This window comes from Leopardus geoffroyi, chromosome A3 (genome assembly GCF_018350155.1).
Source record: "Leopardus geoffroyi isolate Oge1 chromosome A3, O.geoffroyi_Oge1_pat1.0, whole genome shotgun sequence".
In the NCBI taxonomy this organism is placed as follows: Eukaryota; Metazoa; Chordata; class Mammalia; order Carnivora; family Felidae; genus Leopardus; species Leopardus geoffroyi.
Window position 1 is genome coordinate 105,387,153 of NC_059336.1, and position 27,013 is coordinate 105,414,165.

The following is a 27,013-nucleotide window of genomic DNA, read 5'->3' on the forward strand; positions in this document are numbered from 1 at the left end:
ATAAACCTAAAATTTTAATCTGAAGATTTATATATTCTGCAGACTACAATTCCTTTAAATGCTGTAATGACCATGAATTGCAATCTATCCTCAAATTCCCAGTACCCTCAATGCCCTAAATGAAATACGTAATTTCAACAGGACACTCAAATGAAGAGAATGAAATGCAGGGTTAATGGCTAGCAATTTTACAAAGAGTTAATATCTGAAGAATAAAATTACTGTTGGCTAAGTCAACTTCCTATTTTCAAGAAAATAAGTTACTTTTTCTAAGTTTTTCTTGAAAAAATTTTTATTGTAAAAACTATAGCTTGTTTTAAGGGGAAGATCTTTATTATTTTTTTAAAGTTTATTTTTGAGAGAGAAAGAGACAGAGCACAAGCAGGGAAGGGGCAGAGAGAGAGAAGGAGACACAGAATCTTAAGCAGGCTCCAGGCCTGCATCAGCCCAAAGCCTGACGTGGGACTTGAACTTGAACCAGGAGATCATGACCTGAGCCGACGTTGGACGCTTAACCGACTGAGCCACCGAGGCACCCTTAAGGGGAAGATCTTTATATCATATAATGAACTCCTTGTAACAATTGTATTAAAATGTATGGTCACTCATAACCTAGTGACCATATTCAAATTTGATAACCTACTACAATGACAGTAAATATGGCATGATAAAAACCCTTTCAGACAACCAATAATGATATAAAATCAGAAGAAAGTAAATGAGATTCAACAAGACTGGGGAGAAAATATATCATTGTTATCACCATCTCAACAAACAATATAACCAAGCTCTCAACACTGTGCCACACGCTGTTCTAAATGATTTACAAGTACCACCTTGTTTAATCCTCAAGTTGATGCCACATGGTAACTCAGAGACAGACTTTTCCAGAGGCTGGGAAGAGGGTGCCAGAGATCTTGTTCAGGACACAGAGACATCACATACTCTCTCTTCCAGTGTGGCTAGAGTCTCAAGAGCCAGCAAAGCCCCGTGTTTGTGAATATTAACTTAAATGAAGGCACAAAAACTGTCAAACGTAATTTCTTCTGGAATGTTGAGGGAAGCTCAAAAAGATTTGTAGCATAACAATAAATCACTTGTCTTCCACACAACCTGGGCAGTCAATTTCACGGAGAGTTTTATGCCCTCAGAAAACCCAGGGGCCCAGGAAAAACAACAATGAGGTGTGGTCTGGGGACGCACTGCAGTTCCATCAAATTCTATATTCTTGGGACAGGTACATCTGCAATTTGTAGTTATGCCTGTATACCCTCTTCTTGTCAACAGATAACCCCCTGAAGCAGTACAGATAGGTTTCATAGTATTATTCCCATTGTGGATGAGGAAACTCAGGCACGGGGAGGCTACATAACTTGTAGAAGACTAAATGGATCATAAGCTATAGGTCCAGGGGGAAAAAAAAAACCCCAGAGAATCATAAAAGTATATCCACTTGTACACCCATGTTCATAGCAGTATTATTCATAATAGCCAAAACGTAGAAGGAACCTAAGTTTCTATTGAATAAACACAATGTGGTATATGCGTACGATAAAATACTACGCAGCCTTGAAAAGGAAGGAAACGATGACACATAGGACAATGTGGATGAACCTGAAGACATTATGCTAAGTGAAATCAGCACGTCACAGAAGGGCGAATACCGTGTGGTTCCCCTCAAATGAAGTACCCAGAGTAGTCAAAATCACAGCAACAGAAATTAGAACGGTGGTTGCTAAGGGCTGGGGAATAGGGAGTTGTTAGTTAATGAGTACAGAGTTTCAGTTGGGGAAGACGAAAACATCCTGGTGATGGCTGCACAAGAGTGTGAATACTTAATGCGAGAGAACAATATACTTAAAAATGGCTAAAATGGCAAATTTTTATGTTGTGTATATTTCACCACAGTTTTTAAACAAGTATGTCCAGTGCCAGAAACTTTCTATAACTCCTGGTCTTTAGACCGTGTGTGTTCAGCTCTGGTGACACAATGAAATTATTTTCAAATATATATCACTCGTAGTGATGAGATGCATTCAAAAAAGACCTATTAACATGCTAGATAACATTTTAATAGAAATAACATACTCCAATGACCTATTTTAATAAGAACCTATTGTCTTATGTCCCAGAGAGAGAAATTAATTTATTCATTTTCAGATATTTACTGAACACCTAGTAAATATATCCCAGGAACTATGCTTGGTACTGGGAATTCAACAGTGAGGAAAAACAGGTATGGTCACTATATTGATAAATACTACAAGCTGATATGTAGGGAAGGAGAAGAAGAGAGAGAGACACGTTAATGAAATAATCACAAAAACAAGTGTTTAATTACAAATAATTAACATGGAGGAATGTTGTTGGCTCTCTCCATGAGCACACCACAAGAGTAACCTGCCCTAGACGGACAGATTAGACACAATTTGAAAACAGATTAAGAGTCAATTAGGTGGTGGGGCACCTGGGTGCCTCAGTTGTTTTAAGTGGCCAACTCTTGGTTTTGGATCAGGTCATGATCTCACCTTTTGTGGGTTCGAGCCCAGCAGTGGGCTCTACACTGTCAGTGCAGAGCCTGCTCAGGATTCTCTCTCTCTCCCTCTCTCTCTGCCCCTCCCCCACTAGTTAGTTCTCTCTCTCTCTTTCTCTCTCACTCTTTCAAAATAAATAAATAGGGGCGCCTGGGTGGCGCAGTCGGTTAAGCGTCCGACTTCAGCCAGGTCACGATCTCGCGGTCCGTGAGTTTGAGCCCCGCGTCGGGCTCTGGGCTGATGGCTCAGAGCCTGGAGCCTGTTTCGGATTCTGTGTCTCCCTCTCTCTCTGCCCCTCCCCCGTTCATGCTCTGTATCTCTCTGTCCCAAAAATAAAATAAACGTGGAAAAAAAAAATTTAAAAAAAAAAAATCAAAATAAATAAATAAATTTGGGGAGCCTAGGTGGCTCAGTTGGTTAAACGTCCAACTTCCACTCAGGTCATGATTTTGTGGTCCATGAGTTCAAATGCCACATCGGGCTCTGTGCTGACAGCTCAGAGCCTGGAGCCTTTTCAGATTCTGTGTCTCCCTCTTTCTCTGCCCCTCCCCTGCTCACAGTCTGTCTCTGTCTCTCTCTCAAAAGTAAACAAACAGGGGCGCCTGGGTGGCGCAGTTGGTTGAGCGTCCGACTTCAGCCAGGTCACGATCTCGCGGTCCGTGAGTTCGAGCCCCGCGTCGGGCTCTGGGCTGATGGCTCAGAGCCTGGAGCCTGTTTCGGATTCTGTGTCTCCCTCTCTCTGCCCCTCCCCCATTCATGCTCTGTCTCTCTCCCATGCTCTGTCCCAAAAATAAATAAATGTTGAAAAAAAAAAATTAAAAAAATTAAAAAAAAAGTAAACAAACATTTTTTTAAAAAACCCTTAAAAATAAATAAATAAATAACAGTTAATTACATGGGGCTGTGAGAGCATCCAAGCAAAGGGAACTAAAGTTGCAAAGGTCCTGTGGCAGGAGACAGACCACAGAATCAAAGAAGGCTGGCTGGAGCCCAGAAGACATAGAGGAAAGGCTGGGGTACAGGACAGGACAGACTGGCCAGGCAAACCCCCACAGCTTTTTTTGACTCTTTTAAGGATCTGGGTTTTTATCCTGAAAGCAATTAGAGGCCAGTAAAAGGATGTAAGATAGGAGACAGCAAAATAAAAATTGCATTTTAAAAAGATCAGATAGAATTAGAGATATCCCAGAATGCAGTCTTCTCCCTAGGAAATCAACACAGCCTGACCTTTCTCAGAACCAGACTCAGCATCAAAAATCCTGTTTCTAGTACTGAGTCTGTCAGAAATTAAATATGAATCTTTATAGAAGTTACTTCACCATTATCTCTAATATGATCTATCCTGGAAGATTTTTGAGGCCCCAAACAACTCAAAAAACTCTTTTTCTCAGATCTTTTCCTCCAACTTGCTTTAGTCCTCAGAGTTCAAGGAAAAGAGAAATCTAGCACTTCTTTAATTACCTGTTTTCCGAGACTGAGGCTATGCTCTGGCGATAGCTCCCTACCAATGCACATGGCACCCTCCGCCCCGTAACAGGCCTGGCCCTCCGCCAACTACCTACAGACCACTTCGGGGTTTACTGTGTTCTAAACGATTTTGTTTCCACAATGGGGCGAAGGGAGGTCAATGTAGGTTGTAAACTGATTGTTTTTTTCTTTGCATATTGTACAAAGGACACTTTACATCTTAATGAAATGAGGGTGAAATCTAGGAAGCCTCCATGACAACTTCAGTGTTGTAACAATTATAAATCTTATCATGTTTCTTACACTAGCACTGTTTGAAATTCAGTCTAGCTATGGATTGTAACAGGTCTCAAAATAAGGAAGTCAGACCTAGCAATCTGCAGGCATCTTAATTACCTGCTCCCAAAACATTACTGGTGATTTGACAAGTAGCATGCGGAGTCTAGGATAAACAGATGCTTCAGATTAAGAATGCTGACAGTCAGCTGCAGTCCCTTACAGGAAAAGCCACAGTGAAAATCACCTAGGACAGACCACTGGGGTTCCCACAGTTCTGTAACCGTGCCCTCTCTGCAGTAAGAAGTCTTCAGAGAAAGTCTGGTCACCTGATGGAGAAAGGTACTAACCACATCTGTATAGGTCTGAAAACACTGAAAGAAAAATAAGAACCTGACTCTCCAAATTCAACTGAATGATGAATCTAATTTTCATTTATTTTTTTTTTTTTAATTTTTTTTTTCAACGTTTATTCATTTTTGGGACAGAGAGAGACAGAGCATGAACGGGGGAGGGGCAGAGAGAGAGGGAGACACAGAATCTCGGAAACAGGCTCCAGGCTCTGAGCCATCAGCCCAGAGCCCGACGCGGGGCTCGAACTCACGGACCGCGAGATCGTGACCTGGCTGAAGTCGGACGCTTAACCGTCTGCGCCACCCAGGCGCCCCTTCATTTATTTTTTTAAATCTAATTTTCATTTCATGGTACAAAACAACTTACCAGCTTCTCATATGATCTTTTTTGGAAAACAATCTGCAAAACTCACATTATCAATGTACAAGTAATCAACTTTTAACCACTCCCACTCATTTCCATACAGGTGCCCCAGGATTTTATATGTTAACATCAAAGAGGAAGGCATGAAGCTACCAGGCAAAGAGGACTAAAGGTGCAGGACATGGCATCTGAAATCACAAAGTGCATCAATTTCCTCCTGCTTTTGTGACTTCTGAAAGATATCAATTTCATGGCACTGAAAGTAATCTAGACACAAGAGCAACACATAGAAAGAGTCCAAGTAGAGCTGAACCTAGCGACCGTTAGAGCAGGAAACCAAAGCATTTCAATGTTGCAGACAGAAGACCAGATCTTCAGCGCTGCCTAATCCGATGCAAACAATAACAATGATTTTTAAACCCAAGCCATTTTAAGGAGAGTGAAACAAAAAAGATGTAATCTGGGAGAGAGAATCTCAGGTAGGAGTCAAGAACAGATCCAAATCCTGTCTCTGAAACTGAAACCAGCTGTACAAACATGACAAACACAATTCCCTGAGCCTCTGAGTACACTTCTGCTTTAAAAAGTAACAATTACAGGGGTGGCTGGGTGGCTCAGTTGGTTAAGCGTCTGACTCTGGATTTCAGCTCAGGTCTGATACCAGGGTTGTGGGATCGAGCCCCACATCACATCGGGCTCCACGCTAAGCACAAAGCCTGCTTAATATTCTCTTTCTCCCTCTGCCTCTCTCGCCCACTCCCGCACTCTTTCTCTCTCTAAAATAAAAAGAAGCAACAATTATAGTAGTAAACAATTTAAGATGGTAGATATAACACAAAGTGTCTTCCTAAGTGCTGAATACTAAAAGAAAAAAAAAAAAAAAACAGAAGAAATGCAAACATTGGAGGGTGTGAAAGCATCCAGCCAGAAGGAACATGTAGGCAAGTGCTGCAAAAGATAAACACAAAATGATGTTTAAACTAATTAAGGTACATAGGTTGTGTTCTCTTTAAAATGCTTCTTTTATAACCCGCCTTCACTGACAGAAACAAATACCGAATCTTTAAAAACTCTGCCCTCTTAGGGGGCACCTGGGTGGCTCAGCTGGTTAAGTATTTGACTTTGGCTCAGGTCATGATCTCACAGCTCAGGAGTTTGAGCCCCACATCGGGCTTTGTGCTGACAGCTCAGAGCCTGGAGCCTGCTTCGGATTCTGTCTCCCTCTTTCTCTCTCTGCTCCTCCTGAGCTCGTGCTCAGTCTCTCAAAAATAAATAAACATTTAAAATAAAATAAAGACTCTGCCTTCTTCCAAAAGAAATTCACCCGCTGTCCCACCAGTCACCACCAGTGGGAAGCAGAGAGTTGCTGCAGCCCGAAGCAAAAGCTCACATACCTGTTCTTCACCTGTTCACACCTATCTTCAGGCAACTCAGCCCCAACTATCACAGAGCTCTGTACCATCTCAGGAACAGGTTCTCCCTTGTCACTCCTCAGAGGGTGGAGGGAATCTGCTGCACTACAATAGGGTGAGCATCCCCAGTTATAATCTGGGAAGCATTATCTCAGAAGATGAGTGTTAAACCATAAGAGAGTAGCTATATAAGTAACAGTATATCTATACAAGGCACAATCACACAACATTAAAAAAAAAAAAACTTTCCAGATTCTCATGATGATATGAAAAAGTATTTATTTTATATTGTTAGGGAATATGTGGTGGGGGAGGCAAAGTACAAAACTCTGATTTAAATGACTTCCACTATGTGTTAAAAAAAAGTTCACATGGGGGCACCTGGGTGGCTCAGCCAGTTGAGCATCCAACTTTGGCTCAGGTCATGATCTCACGATTCGTGAGTTCGAGCCCCATGTTGGGCTCTGTGCTGACAGTTTGGAGCCTGGAGCCTGATTCAAATTCTGTGCCTCCCTGTCTCTCTGCCCCTTCCCCACTCGTGCTCTCTCTCTCTCTCTCTCAAGAATAAACATTAAAAAAAAAGAAAAAGAAAAAAAAAAACGTTCATGTGGGGCTTATCAGCTTTTTATAATGTGGTACTTGTGCAGGGACAGATCAACAAAACAGAGGAGAAGAGATAACAAATCCAGAAGCAAGGCTAAGCATATCTAAAACCTTGAAAAAAGAGGAAGGAAGGATTACAAAATCATGAGGACAAGAAATTCAATAAAAGTTATTGAGATGACTATTTTCCATATGGAAAAAAAGACTCCTATACCTCATTCAAGTCTCAAAAATAAACTCCAGATAAATTTATAATCACGAATATGAATACTATTTTTAAACTGTTAGAAAAAAACAATGACACAAGTGAAGAATGGACAAAGGATATGAATCTAAAATACAAAGAAAAACCACGAAGAGTCAATAAACAAGAAAACCTGCTTAACCTTATTAAGAAATACAAATTAAAATGAGGGAAGCATCAGGTTAGTAAAAATCTTAGTCTGAAAATACCCAATGTTGAAGCCAATGTAAGAAAATGGATGAAGACAGGAAAACACTCATTGACTGCTTGTGGGATTATAAATTTCTACCAGGGCACCTGGGTGGCTCAGTCGGTTGTGTCTGACTGTTGATTTCGGCTCAGGTCATGATCTCACGGTTTGTGAGATCGAGCCCTGCATAGGGTTCTGCCTTAACAGGGCAGAGCCTGCTTGGGATTCTCTCCCTTCTCTCTGCCCCTCTCCATCACATGCTAGTGCACACGCACACACACACTCTGTCTCTCTCAAAATAAACACACATTTTAAAAATAAATACATAAATTTATTTTTGCCTTGTGTAGAATAAGTTGGCTGTGTTTGGGCAAATCCAAAGTGAGCAGTGCCCTATGAATCACTATGAATAACTATTCCCATTCTAGTTATGCCAGAGAGTTCACATACACACTCACAAAGGGTATGTGTTGGGATTTTCAATGCAGCATTATGGGTAGGAGCAAATGAAAAATGTTTTGAAGGAGTCCAGATGTTCATCGGAAAGAGAATACAAAAGTAATGTGGTGTAGTATTCCATGAAGGAATACTACAAATACTACACCCAGTGGTTAAAATGAGTGAACTAGGGGTAAAAAAAAAAAAAAAAAAAAAAAATTAGGGGCACCTGGGTGGTTCAGTCGGTTAAGAGTCTGACTTCGGCCCAGGTCATGATCTCATAGTTCGTGAGTTCAAGCCCCGAGTCAGGCTCTGTGCTGACAGCTCAGAGCCTGGAGCCTGCTTTGGATTCTGTGTCTCTCTCACTCTTTCTGCCCCTCCCCAGCTCATACTCGCACTCTGTCTCTGTCAAAAATAAATAAACTTGGGGCGCCTGGGTGGCGCAGTCGGTTAAGCGTCCGACTTCAGCCAGGTCACGATCTCGCGGTCCGTGAGTTCGAGCCCCGCGTCAGGCTCTGGGCTGATGGCTCAGAGCCTGGAGCCTGTTTCTGATTCTGTGTCTCCCTCTCTCTCTGCCCCTCCCCCGTTCATGCTCTGTCTCTCTCTGTCCCAAAAATAAATAAACGTTGAAAAAAAAAAAAAAATTAAAAAAAAAAAAATAAATAAATAAACTTAAAAAATAAATAAATAAAATAAAATGAGTGAACTAGGTATGTATTTATTAACATGGCTAGAGAGCAGTAAGAGGCAAAGAGCAAAATGTCACAGAGTAAATTGAAACACATGCAAAACAAACTTTGTTTTCAGACACACAAATACATAGTGGAACCAGAAAAACTAGATACACAGCAAATCTGTTATAGTGGCTGCCTCTTGACAGGAGGCAAGGGTGATGGGCATTAGAGGTACAGATAGAGGATGCAGAATAGGACTAGGGAGAGAGTATTAGGAATTATAATTGTTGAGATTTTTTTTAATCCAAAGAACTAAAACACTAACATTTGTTTTGGGTGGCTCAATACATTATCCTCCGTACTGTTCTGTAATTTCCGGATATTACTGTTCATAATACACGAAGAGTGGCTGAAAGGAAATATTACGAAATGGTAAGAATATTCCACTCTGGATAATGAGTACAAGACTTTTTTTTTTTTTTTTTTTTTGCCTGCTGCTGTACTAAATTTTGCAATTTTTCATAATAAGCATACACTAATTTTATAATTGGGAGAAAAATCTTGAACGTGGAAAAATATACAAGTGGTGATTAGATTCCACATTACTTTGGTTCGCATAAATATCTGTTGACAGGATTTTGAAGGTTTTTACAAATGTGACACTTGTACTCTCACATCTTTGGTAAAGTACAACCTCTAAACAACCAAAATATAAACCTATTTTGAAACCCCGAAACTTTTATAGAAAACATTAATGTACCAATGGAGAACAGAACTTGCTTCTATGAACAACATTCTAGTCTCGAAGAAAGCATAAAGAGAGGTGCTCCATGATGGCTACAGACTGTTCATGCTTTCACCATTATCTTTACTGTAAGAAAGCACTGTAAGAAACAAATTTGATGTGAATTCTGCATGAGTTTTTACATTACTGCAGTATTTCGTTGAAAGCATTTCAAACTGGAACATAATGAGAAAGTAGTAAAACCTCTCACTGTATTCCATTCCATCAGAAAACAAAATTGAGGGGCACCTGGGTGGCTCAGTCGGTTGGGTGTCAGCTTCAGCGCAGGTCATGATCTCACAGTTTGTGAGTTGGAGCCCCACATGGGTCTCTCTGTGCCGACAGCCTGGAGCCTGCTTCTGATTCGGAACCTCTCTCTCTGCCTCTCCCCTGCTCACACTCTGTCTGTCTGTCTCTCTCTCAAAAATAAACATTAAAACATTTTAAAAAAGGGAGCGCCTGGGTGGCTCAGTTGGTTAAGCCTCCGACTTCAGCTCAGGTCATGATCTCGCGGTCCATGAGTTTGAGCCCCGCGTCGGGCTCTGTGCTGACCACTCAGAGCCTGGAGCCTGTTTCGGATTCTGTGTCTCCCTCTCTCTGACCCTCCCCCATTCATGCTCTGTCTCTGTCTCAAAAATAAATAAACGCTAAAAAAAAAAAATTAAAAACAACAACAACAACAACAACAAAATTGAGACTTTTAGGAGTGGACTTGAGGAAACCTGTCATGAGGTACTGAGTGCCGGTATCCTAAGTAACAAGATTTGGATTAGCATTGAAGTACCTGAGACAGAAAAGAGTGGTCAGATTTTGGATATATTTTGGGGAGAGAAATTCCAGCACTTTTTGATGCATTTTATTTGGCAGTGATTATGGCCTGAAGAGGTGAAAGGAAAACATGACTGGAAAATGTATTTCTTTTTTTTTTTTTTTTTTAAATTTTTTTTTTTCAACGTTTATTTATTTTTGGGACAGAGAGAGACAGAGCATGAACGGGGGAGGGGCAGAGAGAGAGGGAGACACAGAATCGGAAACAGGCTCTAGGCTCTGAGCCATCAGCCCAGAGCCCGACGCGGGGCTCGAACTCACGGACCGCGAGATCGTGACCTGGCTGAAGTCGGACGCTTAACCGACTGCGCCACCCAGGCGCCCCTGGAAAATGTATTTCTTTATACTATAAAACTCTGATAAATTTAACAGGAAAAAAATTATTGCTCACGTTTTTCTGCATACTCTGGGCAAGACTGCATTTGTAGTCATCATCAACAGAGCATAGAAATGACTTCTTTTTTTTAGTTTATTTGTAACATTTATTCATTTTTTAGGAGACAGAGGGAGACAGAGCGTGAGTGAGGGAGGGACAGAGAGAGAGGGAGACACAGAATCTGAAGCAGGCTCCAGGCTCTGAGCTGTCAGCACAGAGCCCGACACGGGTCTCAAATTCATGAACTGTGAGATCATGACCTGAGCTGAAGTTGGACACTTAACTGATTGAGCCACCCAAGTGCCCCTTTTTTTGGTTTATTTTGAGACAGAGTGAGAGAGTAAGAGAGAGAGAGAGCGAGAGAGCGCAAGCGGGGGAGGGGTGGAGAGAGACTGGATGTGAGCTCAAACTCACAAACCATGAGATCATGACCTAACCCAAAATCAAGAGTCGGACACTTAACTGACTAAGCCACGCAGGCAACCCCACAGTAATGACTTTAAAGAGAATACCTAGATGGGAATGCAAGCTGGTGCAGCCACTCTGGAAAATAGTATGGAGGTTCCTCAAAATACTAAACATAGAACTACCCTACGACCCAGCAATTGCACTACTAGGCATTTATCCACGGGATACAGGTGTGTTGTTTCGAAGTGACACATGCACCCCCATGTTTATAGCAGCACTATCAACAATAGCCAAAGTACGGAAAGAGCCCAAGTGTCCATCGATGGATGAATGGATAAAGGAGAGGTGGTGTATACACACACACACACACACACACACACACACACACACACACACACACAATGGAGTATTACTCGGCAATCAAAAAGAATGAAATCTTGCCATTTGCAACTACGAGGATGGAACTGGAAGGTATTATGCTAAGTGAAATTAGTCAGAGAAAGACAAAAATCATGACTTCACTCCTATGAGGACTTTAAGAGACAAAACAGATGAACATAAGGGAAGGGAAACAAAAATAATATACAAACAGGGAGGGGGACAAAACAGAAGAGACTCATAAATATGGAGAACAAACTGAGGGTTATGGGAGGGGTTGTGGGAGGGGGGGTGGGCTAAATGGGTAAGGAGCACTAAGGAGTCTACTCCTGAAATCATTGTTGCACTATATGCTAATTTGGAAGTAAATTTTAAAAAATAAAAAATTAAATTAAAAAAAAAGAGAGAATACCTAGAAACTAGTATTCAAAAGAGACAGGATGGATAACATAGTGTCGTGAGTTATGGTGTATCCAGCATTAAATAAATAGCTGCGGAGGCAAGAAGATCTACATTATTTATAATAAAGTAGCCGTGAAAAGATATGGTATTGTGAAAAAAAAAAAAAAAACTGAAACTTTTATTACGTGTAATGGATATCGGTCAAATAACCTCACCAAAACTCAGTTTTCTCATCTGTAAAATGAGCATGTTATCATGCTTGTCTCAAAAGGCTGTGGCAATCATATACAGAAAGTAACTTCAATCGGCAAACATCTGGTGCGCCTGGGTGGCTCAGTCGGTTAAGCATCCGACTTAGGTTCAGGTGATGATCTCGTGGTTCATGGGTTTGAGCCCCACACTGGGCTCTCTGCTGTCAGCACACAGCCTGCTTTGGGTCTTATGTCCCCTTCTCTTTCTGCCCCTCTCCCACTCATACTTCCTCTCAAAAATAAACGTTTAGAGAAAAAAAGAGTTCCTTCTCACATTAAAAACTGTAAAGCATTATATTTGATACATAACGATTTAAGTACATAGATAGAATATGAGGAAAAAAGCATACAAGTGAAACGAGATGGGTCAGAATGTTTTCCCCAGAATATTTTTTTATTGTTTCACACCTATTCCATCAGCAGCCATTCATATTCGTCGCAGCTCACAAACATAAGCGGTGACTTAGGATGAGACACTCTACCCCCAGTTAACCAATCAGACAAGTCAAATCAACCTAGCAGTCAGCAGGGCTAAGAGCCAGAAAGCTCTTTCAACAGAAAGCTCTCCCATCCATAACACTGCTATACTGGCTTTAAAATTAAAGTAGCAGAGGGAATAATAACCCCTAAATTTCAAAAAGCATCTTACCAGGGTGATGTCTCGAGAAGCTGCAGCTGCGCTCATATGCAAACTAGGCTGCCTCACAGAACTGCTGCAATCAAGGGCTCGAGCAAACGTCCCAACAGCACTGAATAATCCACAAAAACAAAGAAGAAAAATTAAGGCAACATTATTTTTTTATACTTAAAAAAACACATTTGAGTAGTGCGTGAAAATTGTAAAAGTCAGTGCTAAGGATCCAGGGGCTGCGAGCTGAGGTCTGAGTGTGAGTCTCAGCCTTGTCTGCAATGGGCGTGTGGCGCCTTGGGTGAGATGCCTCAGTTTCTTCCTGTGTAGAGAACAATGGTGGCCAAGAAGCGCACTACGTTTGTCTCTGCTACAGTTCTTTTTTGGGGCGGGGGGGGGGGAGCTCGTTTCCTTCTTGCTCTTGGTGTGGTCATTTAGGGAGGATCCCCCGGAGGGGACTGCACTAGGCAATCTGCCTCGGGGACTTAAGAGAGAGGGGACAGCACACTACGAAACCAAACCTCTTAAGCATCTAGCAGTCTCAGAAAGTCGTCATTCCTGAGTGTACTGGCCTCCAAGAGAGGAGGTAATCCCCTAAACAGGCAGTGGGGAATTATTTCCCATGTCCTTTTATGGTTGGGGCTTATCTTGGTCAAGACTTTTCTTTATACAGGAAAACAGGTAAATTTACACAGGTAAATAATACATATAGCTGTTAGGTGGGTATGTGCTATGGAGAAGAAGAAGAAGAAAAAAAAGAAAAGTCAAACAAGTTCTTAGATGTTTGAGAATCAAATATCCAACGAAAAGTATTTTCTTTAAGATTTAAGCATTGACAAGCCAATTAACTATATATGGGTCATTATAATGAAATTGAGAAAAAGTGATTTGTGCGCCATAAAGAAGGGAAAGATCTATCATGAAATGCCATGGAGCAACCAATTTGGTATTCAACTGTACTCAAAAAATGAGACGTAAGTGAGCTGCAGAGTTTGACTATTACTGCAAAACAAGTTCTGACCACTTTTTTTTAGCCTAAATTGTGAAATCCCAGGAACATTTTTACCTTGAAATGAGGTATCATCAGTTGTAGCAATTCTTCCTATAAATAGGGCTCAAGATGTAATAGATTTCCACTTAAAAAACAAAACAATTACCACAACACTTTTTTTCACTTAATGATTTAGAAGGCCTTCCCATAAAGCATGAAATAAACATTTAGACCTGCTGCTTGTTGTATTTTATTTTATTTTATTTTATTTTACATTTTATTATTATTTTAATTTCTTCTCTCCCTTTGTTGTGTTTTAAGCATGTTAGCTGAGGAAAATTTTTTAATGTTTTGATTAACATAGAACACACACGCATAAAAACACACATTGCACAGCTATGCAGTAACTGCAAAGTGAAGCCATCCATGTCACTAACACCCAGCTCAGGGTACGGCAACCGCACCCCAGTAGACTCCTCCTGCTCCTTCCCAATCTGTATTCTCTCCTTTGTCCCAAAAGAGAACCACCATCATGGATTCTAACATCATGGGTTAGTTTTGCTCATTTGAAAACTTAACAGAAGCACATACTATGTACTCTTTTCACATGCAGCTTCTTCTGTTCAAAATTATGTCTGTGGGCTCACCCACGCTACTGGTTATAGAGGCGTTCATTCATTTTCCTTGCTATGGAGCATTCCTTTCTATGATGCCCCCTCCCCCTCTGTTGTTGATGGACATCAATGCCCAGTTTGGGGCTACTCTGGGTAGTGCCATGAATGCCATCTGTATATGCAACTTTTGGTGCACAGGTGTATGTATGCAATTCTCCTGAGTATACAGTCAGGAGTGAAACCCAAAGGATGTGTAGGTCAGATGAGAGCAAAGTGGTTATACCAACTTACACTCGCACCACCACAATAGCAGGGTGCTGACTGCTCTACCTGTTTACCAATGTTTGGCACTTTCAAATTTTCACCATTCTGGTGGAATGTGCAATGGTATTTGATTATGGTCTTAATTTGCATTTTAGACCATTTAAAAAAACAAAACAAAAAACAAAAAAAAATTGAGGGGGCGCCTGGGTGGCTCAATTGGTTGAACATCTGACTCTTGATTTCAGCTCAGGTCATGACCTCAGAGTCCTGGGATCAAGCCCCACATCGGGCTCTGTGCTGAGCATCCAGCCAGCTTAAGATTCTCTCTCTCTAGGGGCACCGGGGTGGCTTAGTCAGTTGAGTGGCTGGCTTCAGCTCAGGTCATGACCTTGTGGCCCATGAATTTGAGCCCTGCGTCAGGCTCTGTGCTGACAACTCAGAGTCTGGATCCTGCTTCAGATTCTGTGTCTCCCTCTCTCTCTCTCTGCCCTTCCCCGACTCCACTCTGTTTCTCTTTCTCTCTCTCTCAAAAATGAATAAATGTTAAAAGGAAAAAAAATTAAAGATTCTCTCTCTTTCTCTAAAAAAAGAAAAAAAAATGAAAAAGGCACTAGGTGCATCTCCTTGGTGTCTTTCATGCTGGCTTGAAGGAAAAAGGAAAAAACAAAGAAAACCAAATTTGAAACTGCAATGTCTACTAAATGATCCCAGATCTGGGTAACCTGCCTGGAGTCTAGGCCAGCGGCTCCACCAAGGATTCATTTCCACTCTCAAATCTTCAATCTCCTCGATCTACTGACTGGTTTCCCCAGCAATGTACATCAGGTCTCCATCCGAGCACCAGTGGCTAGGTGTCTGAGTGCTGGAGTCCAAACGCCTGGCTGCTGACATGACGTGTGACTTCCATGGTGCCAGGCACCATGAACAGTGCTGTCACGTCAACTGTGCTGTCATGTCAGAGTGCGGTGAGACCCTTTTATCCTTTGGGTCATGAAGAAAGTTCAACAGAAAATTAGAGAACATAATGAAGACCCTTGTGATCACATCTGTATCTACTGGGTTCTAATATTTTGCCAGACTTGATTCATTGTTTAAGAAAATAAATATTAGAAATGTTGTTAGAGCCTCCTATATACATCTCCCACATCATACATACACATGACATACATATTCATCTATATGGCCATTAATGAAAACATGGTTTGTTCATGGTATAACTTTTTAAGTGATCATACTGTGTGTACCCTCACTCAACATTAGTTTTGAGATTTATCTCTTTGCTATATATCCCTCGAATTCATTTTCATTATTGAATATACTTCAATTCACTTACCAAGTGCTTGTTGACACATTAGGGTTTTCCCCCCCAATTTTCCACTATTTACACTGCTATGATACACTCACTTACTTGCTGCTTTGCAGTAACTCCGCCATGAATATCATTTACTTTTATAATTGAAACAATAAAAATACATTTTTGTCCCATTCATTTTCTCAAAGGGTGTGTGGTGGGTCAAGTGCAGGAGAGCCAGCCAGTCAGGCAGCCAGGCTTAAGGCTCCCAAAGAAAGTTATACGCTTAGCAACAGGCCCTCTTCATACGTGGGTGCAGGAAGAGGAAGGCAAGATGCACATCATTATGGACACCTGAACAATGCCCATCTAGTGTGAAAGAGATAACTGCTTTAATTAAAGATATGGGGATTCAGGTGATGAATTTCATCTTCATACTGTTCTGTAGTGCCCAAAGTTTTACCAGAAGAAATTATTATTTTCTTAATCGGTAAATTAATAAATATATTTTCAAACAAAAACTAACAATCATACTTAGGAAGTGGTATGATATATATTTTGGCTTTCTTACTTAACTAGAAAAAGAATACAACCGGGGCGCCTGGGTGGCGCAGTCGGTTAAGCGTCCGACTTCAGCCAGGTCACGATCTCGCGGTCCATGAGTTCGAGCCCCGCGTCGGGCTCTGGGCTGATGGCTCAGAGCCTGGAGCCTGTTTCTGATTCTGTGTCTCCCTCTCTCTCTGCCCCTCCCCCGTTCATGCTCTGTCTCTCTCTGTCCCCAAAATAAATAAACGTTGAAAAAAAAAAATTAAAAAAAAAAAAGAAAAAGAATACAACCAATGGAAAAGGTAGAATACAAAGAAAGAAACATACATACACCTATAAATTCTTACAAAAAGAAATTTCTTGGAGTTGGGGGTGGTACAGTTGGTTTAAATGCCCAACTCTTGATCTCAGCCTAGGTCATGATATCACAGTTCGTGAGTTTGAGCCTCGCGTCGGGCTGTGTGCTGACCCTGCTTAGATTCTCTCTCTCTCTCTCTCCCTCTTTTACTCTCTCTGCCATGCCCCCGTTTGTGCGCACGCGCTGTCAAGTAAAATGAACAAACTTAAAAAAAAGAAAAATGTTTAAAAAAAGACATTTCTTGACTCAACAGTGCCATACTTACCGTGCTACAACTAAAAACTGGTCAATCTGTCGATCTGTAAGTGGGCTATTTGGATCCCAGACTTTAACTTCCAATTTGGACTGTTCCCTCTCATCGGATTCTCCTGTCCGAGAACAAAGGAAATGGAGTCTTGTTACTTAACAAGGCAACCGTTGCATTCCGTCGAGGACTGTGGGCACTACCGCGTTCAAAATTTGGTACATTCTTTCAGCAGATGGACAACATTTTGTAAAGTGAACACTGATAATAATACAACGAAACCAACCACAGCAGATCTTCATTTAGTTAGTAACATGTATTTCCTGGGTACTTGCATGTGTGAGGCACTAAACCTCATGCTGAGGGATATAAAAACAAAACAAAAAGCACGCCTGCTATGAGACGCTTTCACTGGTAAAACTAACACATAAGTAACTATGATACAAACGAAAAGAAACGTGTCATAAGGACATACAGAAAAGGCTGTAAAATTCTGACAATGAGAGGAATCACTTCAGACAAGCTAGGGAATGATGTCATAAAGGGTGTGATATTTCTGCTAAGAACTGAAGGCTCTGATTGCACCAGCAGGGAGAAGGACTTAAAGTAAGAAATAAGAATGTGAGCAAAGTCATGTGGCTTTAAGATGTGACAGAAAAACAGCTCATTTTGTCACGAGCACATTAAAGGGAATGAGAGTAGATAACTAAAAGAAGGTTACGAACATAGTACTGAAGATTCTACACAGATTTTACTTCGAGGCAATGAAAAGCACCAGCCTTTTCAGTAGGAGAGTGGCAAGACCAGAAGGAAACTTCATACCTCACACTTAGCAATGGTATGTGACGAAGACAAAATATAGTGCTGACGCTGATGACAGAGAGCAAAGACAGGAGACATGTGTAGCAGGTAAATTTCAAGTCTTGAGACCTGCATGCAGAGCGTCGGCATTAACAGAAAGCAGGAATGCTAGCAGGGCTGAGGAAAAGACTGACAATAACGCAGGATGCTTGCTTTATTTTAGGAATCTCTCACAAGGAGATAGAACTGTCAGGCGGGACTCAATGTGAAGACAAAGGATAGTAACGGAAAAGAGATGTGGGAGGCAACTGGAAGTCCGATTTACAGCTACGGGTTTCTTATTAGGCTGGGGACTGATTTTGGCTTTGTTTAGCTTTTGATTTATGAGGCAGAATGCCTTGCACTGACTGATACACTCTGAAGCTAAACATCCCTGGTGACAATCCTAGGCTATGAGCCTCTAATGTGCTCAGTCCTAGCATAGGAGCAAGCAGGAATCAGAGGCTCAACAGGAGAAAGGGGGTGGAGGAGGGTGGCAGGGACCCAGCCTTTCCACCTGCAGTCTCCTAAGTCAGCCACTGCAGTCAGGGTGGGGCTTGCCCTGCCTTGTTCAAAGGCAGGTAACCACAGAGCCAATCTCCACCCCCAACATAAAGAAGCACAAGCAGAGCAGAGCGAGTACTAGATCTAAAGTGTTTGAAAGGACTTTGGTTTTCATTGTTTGTTGCTTACAATTCTCAGCAACCTAAGCCAAGACATTCAACACCACCTCACAGTTAAAAGCCAAAAGATTTGCAAACGGTATGAAACTTGAGAGTAGAATCACACAATTACACTTCCCTGTAATCTTCAAAAAATAAAACTTAAGATAAATAATAACAGTACGAAAGATAATAATGGTAAATAACAAAGGATGATTAAATGATGATGGTATCCAGTATTAAGCCCCTGTCACATTATATACTCCAGAATATAATGATAAAACTGGTATTTACGTTTCAAATATAAGTTAATTAAGTTGACACATTTCAATCCCATCCATACATTCTATAGCATATAGCAGAAAGAGAATTCTGTGTAAGAATTCTAAACAGGGGCACCGGGTGGCTCAGTCAGTTAAGTGTCTAGACAACTTTGGTTCAGGTCTTGATCTCACGGTCTGTGGGTTCGAGCCCCATAATGGGCTCTGCGCTAACAGCTCAGAGCCTGGAGCCTGCTTCAGATTCTGTGTCTCCCTCTCTGCCCCTCCCCCTCTCATGCTCTGTTTCCCTCTCTCTCTCAAAAATAAATAAAGATTTAAAAAAATTAAAAAAGAAATGTTCCTGGGGTGCCTGGGTGGCTCGGTCGGTTAAGTGTCCGACTTCGGCTCAGGTCATGATCTCACGGTCCAGGAGTTCTAGCCCCACGTCGGGCTCTGTGCTGACAGCTCACAGCCTGGAGCCGGCTTCGGATTCTGTGTCTCCCTCTCTCTCTACCCCTCCCCCACTCACGCTCTCTCTTTTTGTCTCAAAAATAAATAAACATCAAAAAAATAAAAAAAAATTTTTTTAATGAAATTTTCCATATCTTGGGGTGCCTGGGTGGCTCAGTTGGTTAAGTGTCCAACTCTTGATTCTGGCTCAGGTCATGATATCACAGTTGTGAGATTGAGCCCTGCATCAGATTCTGTGCAGTAATCTTTGGAATGGTCTTGGTGACTGTGGTATGAGCCAGAGATGGGACCAAGACTACTCATCATGTTCATGCTAGTCATTGCAATAATCTCACCTCACTCTTTCATTTATGATTATCCAGGCAATCAGTCCAGTCCCAGTCTCATCCCACACCAGCTTACGTACATCTTCCTAATCTCTGAATTCTTAAAAAATGTATTTACCAACTAATTACACGAATGTATATATAGCACCTTATTTTTGCTTCATAAATTTTTCATAATTTTGAAAAAAATGTAGATTTAGCAATGATTTTATTGTTTTTTTATTTATTTTTGGGACAGACAGAGACAGAGCATGAATGGGGGAGGGGCAGAGAGAGAGGGAGACACAGATTCAGAAACAGGCTCCAGGCTCTGAGCCATCAGCCCAGAGCCCGACGCGGGGCTCGAACTCACGAACCGCGAGATCGTGACCTGGCTGAAGTCGGATGCTTAACCGACTGCGCCACCCAGGCGCCCCTAGATTTAGCAATGATTTTAAATGCGGTATCCCTAATCCTCCAGCTACCTCAAATTTTAAGATTTCTATTAAATATGGATGAAAGAAGAAAAGAAACGAAAAAAAGAAAAAGAAAATTCAGACAAAGTACTTCTTCAGTATAATCACCTAAAAGTACATAATAGAGTTCAAAGACTCTGAAGAACTAAAGCTATATGGAAATCATCTTATAGGCTCTTTCCTGGATAATTGGAAATATTCTTTGTTCTAAACACAATTCATTTTCTTTGCACCAATCATCAGAGTACAATACTTGTCATGCTATTATTAAATTCAGAAACACACAAAGATGCCATTAGTCACCATTTTTATTCAATATTGTTCTCAAAGTTCTGGCCAATGTTTTACGTTATCAATCAAAGGAATGATGAGTTACTAGAGACAAATACTGTACATCATTTATGTGTGGGATCTAAAAAAGCAATACTCATAAAAACCAGAGAGTGGAACAGTGGTTACCAGGGGCTGGAGTGTAGGGAAATTGAAAAGGGAAAGATGTTGTTTTGGGATACAAATTCCAACTACTTAGAAAAGTAAGTCCTGGAGATCCAATGCATAGCATAGTGACTATAGTCAATAATACTATAAACTTCAACGTTGGTAAGAGACTAGATCTTAATTGTTCCTGCAACAAAAAAGAAAGGATAATTATATGATGTGATAGCGGTGTTAGCTAAGCTATAGGTAGTACTCGCATTGCAACATATAAAGTCAGCAAATCAACACTCTGTACACAAACTTACACAATGTTATGTGTCAGTTATATCTCAATAAAAATATCTTATAAAAAATAAGTAACTAGAAAATATCTATATAAAAGTAACTAGAATGGCACAATAAAAATAGAACATAAAAAATCCAGTGCCATTCCAAAGAAAATATAATGTAAAAAAAAATTATGGTTTTTGTTGCTGTAATAGAAAATATAACACTAAGAAACAAAACTGGAGTTATGTTTATATAAAACAAAACTTTTAAAGAAACTTTCAAAGAAGATAACGATTAAAAAAGAGTAAAGATTTAAAATCCTAAGGATATCATTTTTGTACAAGTATACCAACAGGCTAAATTTCACAAAATTTACTTTGAAAGCCAATAAAATAATTTGAATAGTAGTCACCACAAATCCAAGAATAATAATAGAAGAATTAACTAGGGGCACCCAGGTGGCTTAGTTAAGCATCCAACTCTTAATTTTGGCTCAGGTCATGATCTCATGGTTCGTGAGTGAGTTCAAACTCCACACTGGGCTCTGTGCTGACAGCAGGGAGCCTGCTTGGGATTCGCTCTCTCCTTCCTTCTCTGCCCCTCCTCCTCTCGCGCTTTTCTCTCTCTCAGGATAAATAAATAAACTAACAAAAAAAAAGTAACTAAACTGGATGGGACTATAATATATAGCAATAGTAAATAAATAATTTACTGGCACAAAAATAAACAAAAGCATAGATGTAGACTAGATCACACAACAACTTATACTTCAAAGTTAAGTATTACCTTTTTTAAGTTTATTCATTTATTTAGAGAGCAAGTGGGGGAGGGGCAGGGAGCGCGAGGGAGAGAGAATTCCAAGAGAATTCCACAATTAGTGCAGAGTCCAATGTGGGGCTTGAACTCATGAACCATGAGATGATGACCTGAGTCAAAGCTGGACACATAACCAGACATTGTCTAACGTCCTCTGCCCCAGGTGAGAATTACTGTTCTACACAGTTGCAATTAACACCTGCTTACAACCAATGGGTGGTGTTTGTAAGTTAGTTAACATCCACCACATTTGTTGCAAAGTATATTCTGCAAAATTACACACTAACAAAAATAGGGCTGTGGAAAATAAAACTTTGAAAACCTATTAAACTCGGTAAGCAGAGCATTAAAAAGAAGTAATAATCATAATAAAACTACTAGCACAGTTACATCCCCACTGACATTTGCAACAAAAACAATGGTTGGTTGACTCTTTTATCTCCTTAAATCCTGGACTCATACCTCCTCCAGTGAGATGTAAGTCGTATACAGCTTCTACATAATTAAAAAAACAAAAAACAGGGTACAGGTTTGTTTGTTTTTTTTTTTTAATTTTTTTTTTCAACGTTTATTTATTTTGGGGACAGAGAGAGACAGAGCATGAACGGGGGAGGGGCAGAGAGAGAGGGAGACACAGAATCGGAAACAGGCTCCAGGCTCTGAGCCATCAGCCCAGAGCCTGACGCGGGGCTCGAACTCATGGACCGCGAGATCGTGACCTGGCTGAAGACGGACGCTTAACCGACTGCGCCACCCAGGCGCCCCTTGTTTTTTTGTTTTTTTTTTTTTAAACAATAGGGGGGAAATATCGTCAAAGCCCCCTTCATCTGTAACTCTTAAGCTTCCGCACATAGTTTTATCATAGTGGAAAGTGACACAGATTTTGAAGGTGCTAAACCAGCCTTTACACGCACTAGAGGAAAGCACTTCTTGCAGAATTTGCATCTTTTTTTTTCTCTTAAACTGTCTTCATCTGTGAGAATACCTGCTTCCTTGACTGCTGAGAAAAGTCTCATATAAATTGACCCACTTCCACGCCGTACTGACATTTCCCTATTTATCAACTGCATCTGAATTAATTGCAGCAGAAGAGATTATACGAATTTAATTCTTATAACTCTCAAAGACAGACATGTCTTGAAATGCCCAAATATCAACAAGAGTTATTTAACTGATGGCAGGAGACAGTGGTGGCCAGGGAAGAAGCAACTGTGGCAGTGAACATGAGTGTCGGGCACTTTGCTAAATGCTTTACAGGTCACTTCCTCGGATCATCACAACACTGTGATGTGTGCGCATACATATTTTTCTCTTTTCAAAGAAGAGGAAATGGGGGTGGCCTGGGTGGCTCAGTGGGTTGGATGTCCGGCTTCGGCTAAGCTCATGATCTCACGGTTTCTGAGTTCAAGTCCCACGTTGGGCTCTGTAATGACAGCTGAGAGCCTGGAGCCTGCTTGGGATTCTGTGTCTCCCTCTCTCTCTCTGCCCCTCCCCACTCCTGCTCTGTCTCTCTCTCTCACACTCTCTCTAAAATAAACAAACATAATAAATAAATAAATAAATAAATAAATAAATAAATAAATAGGAGGAAATGGGAACTTAGAGGGGTTAGTTTTCCCAAGGTGACTCAGCTAAACATATTATTGCCAGGTTTTGCACAAACCTACAAACCCACAGTCATTTTACTTTATTAATTTAATGTTACTATAATACTTTTTTGCAGTTATAAATTTTAATGAATATGTAAAAAGATTTTGTTGAAATTTTCAGTATTACAGTGAAATAATAATTCAAAACTTCCCACGTTATGACATCTTTTTCAATGGGAAATTCTCCAGGTGGTTATTTCAAATGCAACAGAAGATTTAAAATCTCAAAGAAACCTTTATCTTCCCTTGCAAACTACATACTGGTCTTTCCAGATCTCAAGAGTTTGTTAGATGGTGGGTAGCCATAAGCGAATTTTTAAATTCTGAAACTACAAAAAGATTTATTCACTAGCAAGACAAATGCCACAACAACGTCTTAGAATCCCAAGACACATTCACAAACAAAGCAAGCCTGTTATATATTCTGGCATGGTGTTGATGCTGCCACCTACTGGGGGTATTAATTCAGGTTCTATATCCCATGCCAATGCAAATTGGAATATGGCCACTGGTCAAAATGTACCCATTCAAGAGTATCAAAAGGGTTAGTAAACACAGACTCTGGCAACTCCTAAACATCTGTTGAGTATGGTATTTTCTGTATTTAATTTCCCTGTAAACAGGTACTAGCTATGTATATGATGGTAATGTCATATTTCCCTTTTTTTTTTTAAGTTTTTATTTAGTTTTGAGAAAGAGAGAAAGAGAGAGACAGAGACAGACAGAGCTCGAGTAGGAGAAGGGCAGAGAGAAAAAGGGAGACACAGAATCTAAAACAGGCCCCAGGCTCTGAGCTGTCAGGACAGAGACCAATGTGGGGCTCGAACCTGTGAACTGCGAGATCATGACCTGAGCCCAAGTTGGTGCTTAACGGACTGAGCCACCCAGGAGCCCTACAAGAACTATAACTGTTGGTATACCCACTTGTCACCCTATACCCTCTTCCCTGAAAATATATTACTTACAAAAAAGGAAGCTCTTTATATCTTGCATCTGGTTAGTTGCCTGATTACAAGTGAAATGAAACATCTTGGATATGCTAAATGCTTTAGGCTCAAATAAGAATCCAACGTGACTTCTTCATTTATGATGAAAAATGTGGTGTTTTTCTTTGTTACAGATGAATACTTACAGCTAACAAATTATAAACTTAAAAATAAACTTAATGAGAAATGTATAGAATCTATATGACTAAAACTATATTGAGAAAAAACATTAACATAGGGAAAGGGAGAGAGAGAGAGAGAGAAGTGAACCATGAGAGACTCTTAACTCTAGAGAAGAAACTGAGGGTTGATGGACAAGGTGGGTGGGAGACAGGCTAAATGGTGATGGGTATTAAAGAGGGCACTTTTTGTGATGAATACTGGGTGTTATATGTAAGTGATGAATCACTGAATTCTACAACTGAAACCAATTTTACCATATATGTTAAATAACTTGAAATGAGAAAGAAAAAAAAAAAAAAAGAAAAACAAAACCACAAGACCCAAAAGTAGCCTTGAAGAAAGAAAAAAAGTCATCCCTTATTTCTAATTAAGACTTTTCAAAACCATCAAAAGTCTGTTCCCTCTAAATTAACTGAAACTCCAATAGACATACTTAAGAAAGATTCAAGCTGATAATAAAATTCATTTGGAAAAATAAGAGGAGAATTAGCCTCACCAGATACTACCACACACTACAAAGTCACTATAATTAAAACAGTGAGTTATTAGAGCATTAACAGGCAAACAGACCAGTGGGACAGAATAAAAATCGCAGAAACAGACCCATGTAGACACAGAGAAACAGACTCAATATTATGAAATGACCAGTCGCCTCCCAAAGGAATAAATAATATTAATACAATTTCAATCCGAATTCTAATGAAATCTGGAGGGAAGAATTTGACAAACTGATGAAAAACTTCAACAGTCGGGGGGGAAAAATCTCTGAGATGAGACACCTCCCCACACTGACACACACACAGAGGATATTTTAAAGAACAATGAAGGGAAACTTGTTCTATAATAAGAGATAGATAAACTTGGATCTATCATCTATTACACAATGAAACACTGAATACAATTTCATGGATCTATATATACAGTAGCTATATAACAAACTGGAGAACATGTGAAATTAATAACAGTGTTTAACAATGGGCAAAGAGGGATGATCTAAGGGACTACTTTCTGTTTTCAGTTACTTGCACTTTCACTTTGCAAATTATTGCACAATTTGCAATAAAGTAATTTTAAAATCTAAAAACTGGGAAGAAGCAACGAAAATACAGTGGAGCCCTCACTGTTACACTATGTTGCAAAGGGACTTCGTCAAAGACACCTCTAACTGTGTGGTTTATCTGGCGATTCTGACTATATGATGAAGAGACAGGACTCAGAAAGAAGCACTGAACAGCAGCCTTCAGCATGTAATTCTCTCAATCCTGAGAGTTACTGGGGTATCTCAAGAGATTCAATGGGGACTTCTCTCCCACCTCATCCCTAATAGCCAGGCTTTTCTTATTTTATTTATGGTCATATTGTAGGGTGTTTCATCTGGACAAAGGATTCCATTACCTAAATAAAGTTTGTAACCACCCACCCAAAAGACTGCCAGGAGAAACACTATATTAAAGGCAATTAAGACTTGTTGATGAGGGGTGCCTGGGTGGCTCACTTAAGCCTAGGATTCGACTCTTGATTTCAGTTCAAGTAATGATCTCAAGTTCTGAGATGGAGCCTGGTGTCGGGCTCCATGCTAAGCATGGAATCTGCTTGGAATTCTCTCTCTCTCTCCCTCCCTCCCCCACTCACTCTCTCTCATGTGTACATGCTCTCTCACTCTCTAAATAAGTATATAAACATTTAAAAAATCTATTAAATATCAGATCTATTATATAAATGAACATTTAGTCACATTTTTTAAACATAAAGTCTGCCTTTGTCAGAGAACTGGTACAACTCTTCAAATGCTACAAGCTGTTAAGAATCATTCCTCTTACAAATAAGAACTTAAGTCTGGTTTGAGAAGAACCATAGAATAAATTATTGCATTTTATGCATCATTTTGTTTCCTAAAATCTTTTTTTTTTTTTTTTTTTTTTTTAAATATTCTAATCTAGGTAGAGACTCCTGGGTGGCTAGTCGGTTGAGCGTCTGACTCTTGATTTCAGCTCAGGTCATGATCCCAGGGTCATAGGATCAAGCCCTGCATGGGGCTCCGTGTTGAGCATGGAGCCTGATTAAATTCTCTCTCTCTCTCTCTCTCTCTCTCTCTCTCTCTCTCTCTCTCCCTCCCTCCCTCCACCCCCCCCCCCCATCCCTCTGCCCGGCTCATGCTCTTTCTAAAAAAAAAAATGCTTGGGAATGCAAGCTGGTGCAGCCACTCTGGGAAAACAGTATGGAGGTTCCTCAAAAAACTAAAAATAGAACTACCCTACGACCCAGCAATTGCACTACTAGGCATTTATCCACGGGATACAGGTGTGCTGTTTTGAAGGGACACATGCACCCCCGTGTTTATAGGAGCACTATCAACAACAGCCAAAGTATGGAAAGAGCCCAAATGTCCATCGATGGATGAATGGATAAAGAAGAGGTGGTATACACACACACACACACACACACACACACACACACACAATGGAGTATTACTTGGCAATCAAAAAGAATGAAATCTTGCCATCTGCAACTACGTGGATGGAACTGGAGGGTATTATGCTAAGTGAAATTAGTCAGTCAGAGAAAGACAAAAATCATATGACTTCACTCCTATGAGGACTTTAAGAGACAAAACAGGTGAATATAAGGGAAGGGAAACAAAAATAATATACAAACAGGGAGGGGGACAAAACAGAAGAGACTCATAAATATGGAGAACAAACTGAGGGTTGCTGGAGGGGTTGTGGGAGGGGGGATGGG

General features: G+C 40.5%; 1 protein-coding gene across 8 annotated transcripts in view; it reads right to left on the minus strand.

Annotated features, from left to right (window-relative positions):
- Positions 1-27,013, minus strand: part of MTA3 (metastasis associated 1 family member 3) — a 224,164-nt gene that overhangs the window by 62,259 nt on the left and 134,892 nt on the right. For all 8 annotated transcript variants that reach the window (XR_006703650.1, XM_045447009.1, XM_045447008.1 and 5 more), the window contains 2 exons: positions 16,940-17,042; positions 12,632-12,731 (listed from right to left, as the gene is read on the minus strand). Coding sequence is in view for 7 of the 8 variants with exons in the window: in XM_045447009.1 (XP_045302965.1) it covers positions 12,632-12,731; positions 16,940-17,042 (203 nt within the window). In the remaining variant the exon portion in view is untranslated. The remainder of the gene's footprint in view (positions 1-12,631; positions 12,732-16,939; positions 17,043-27,013) is intronic.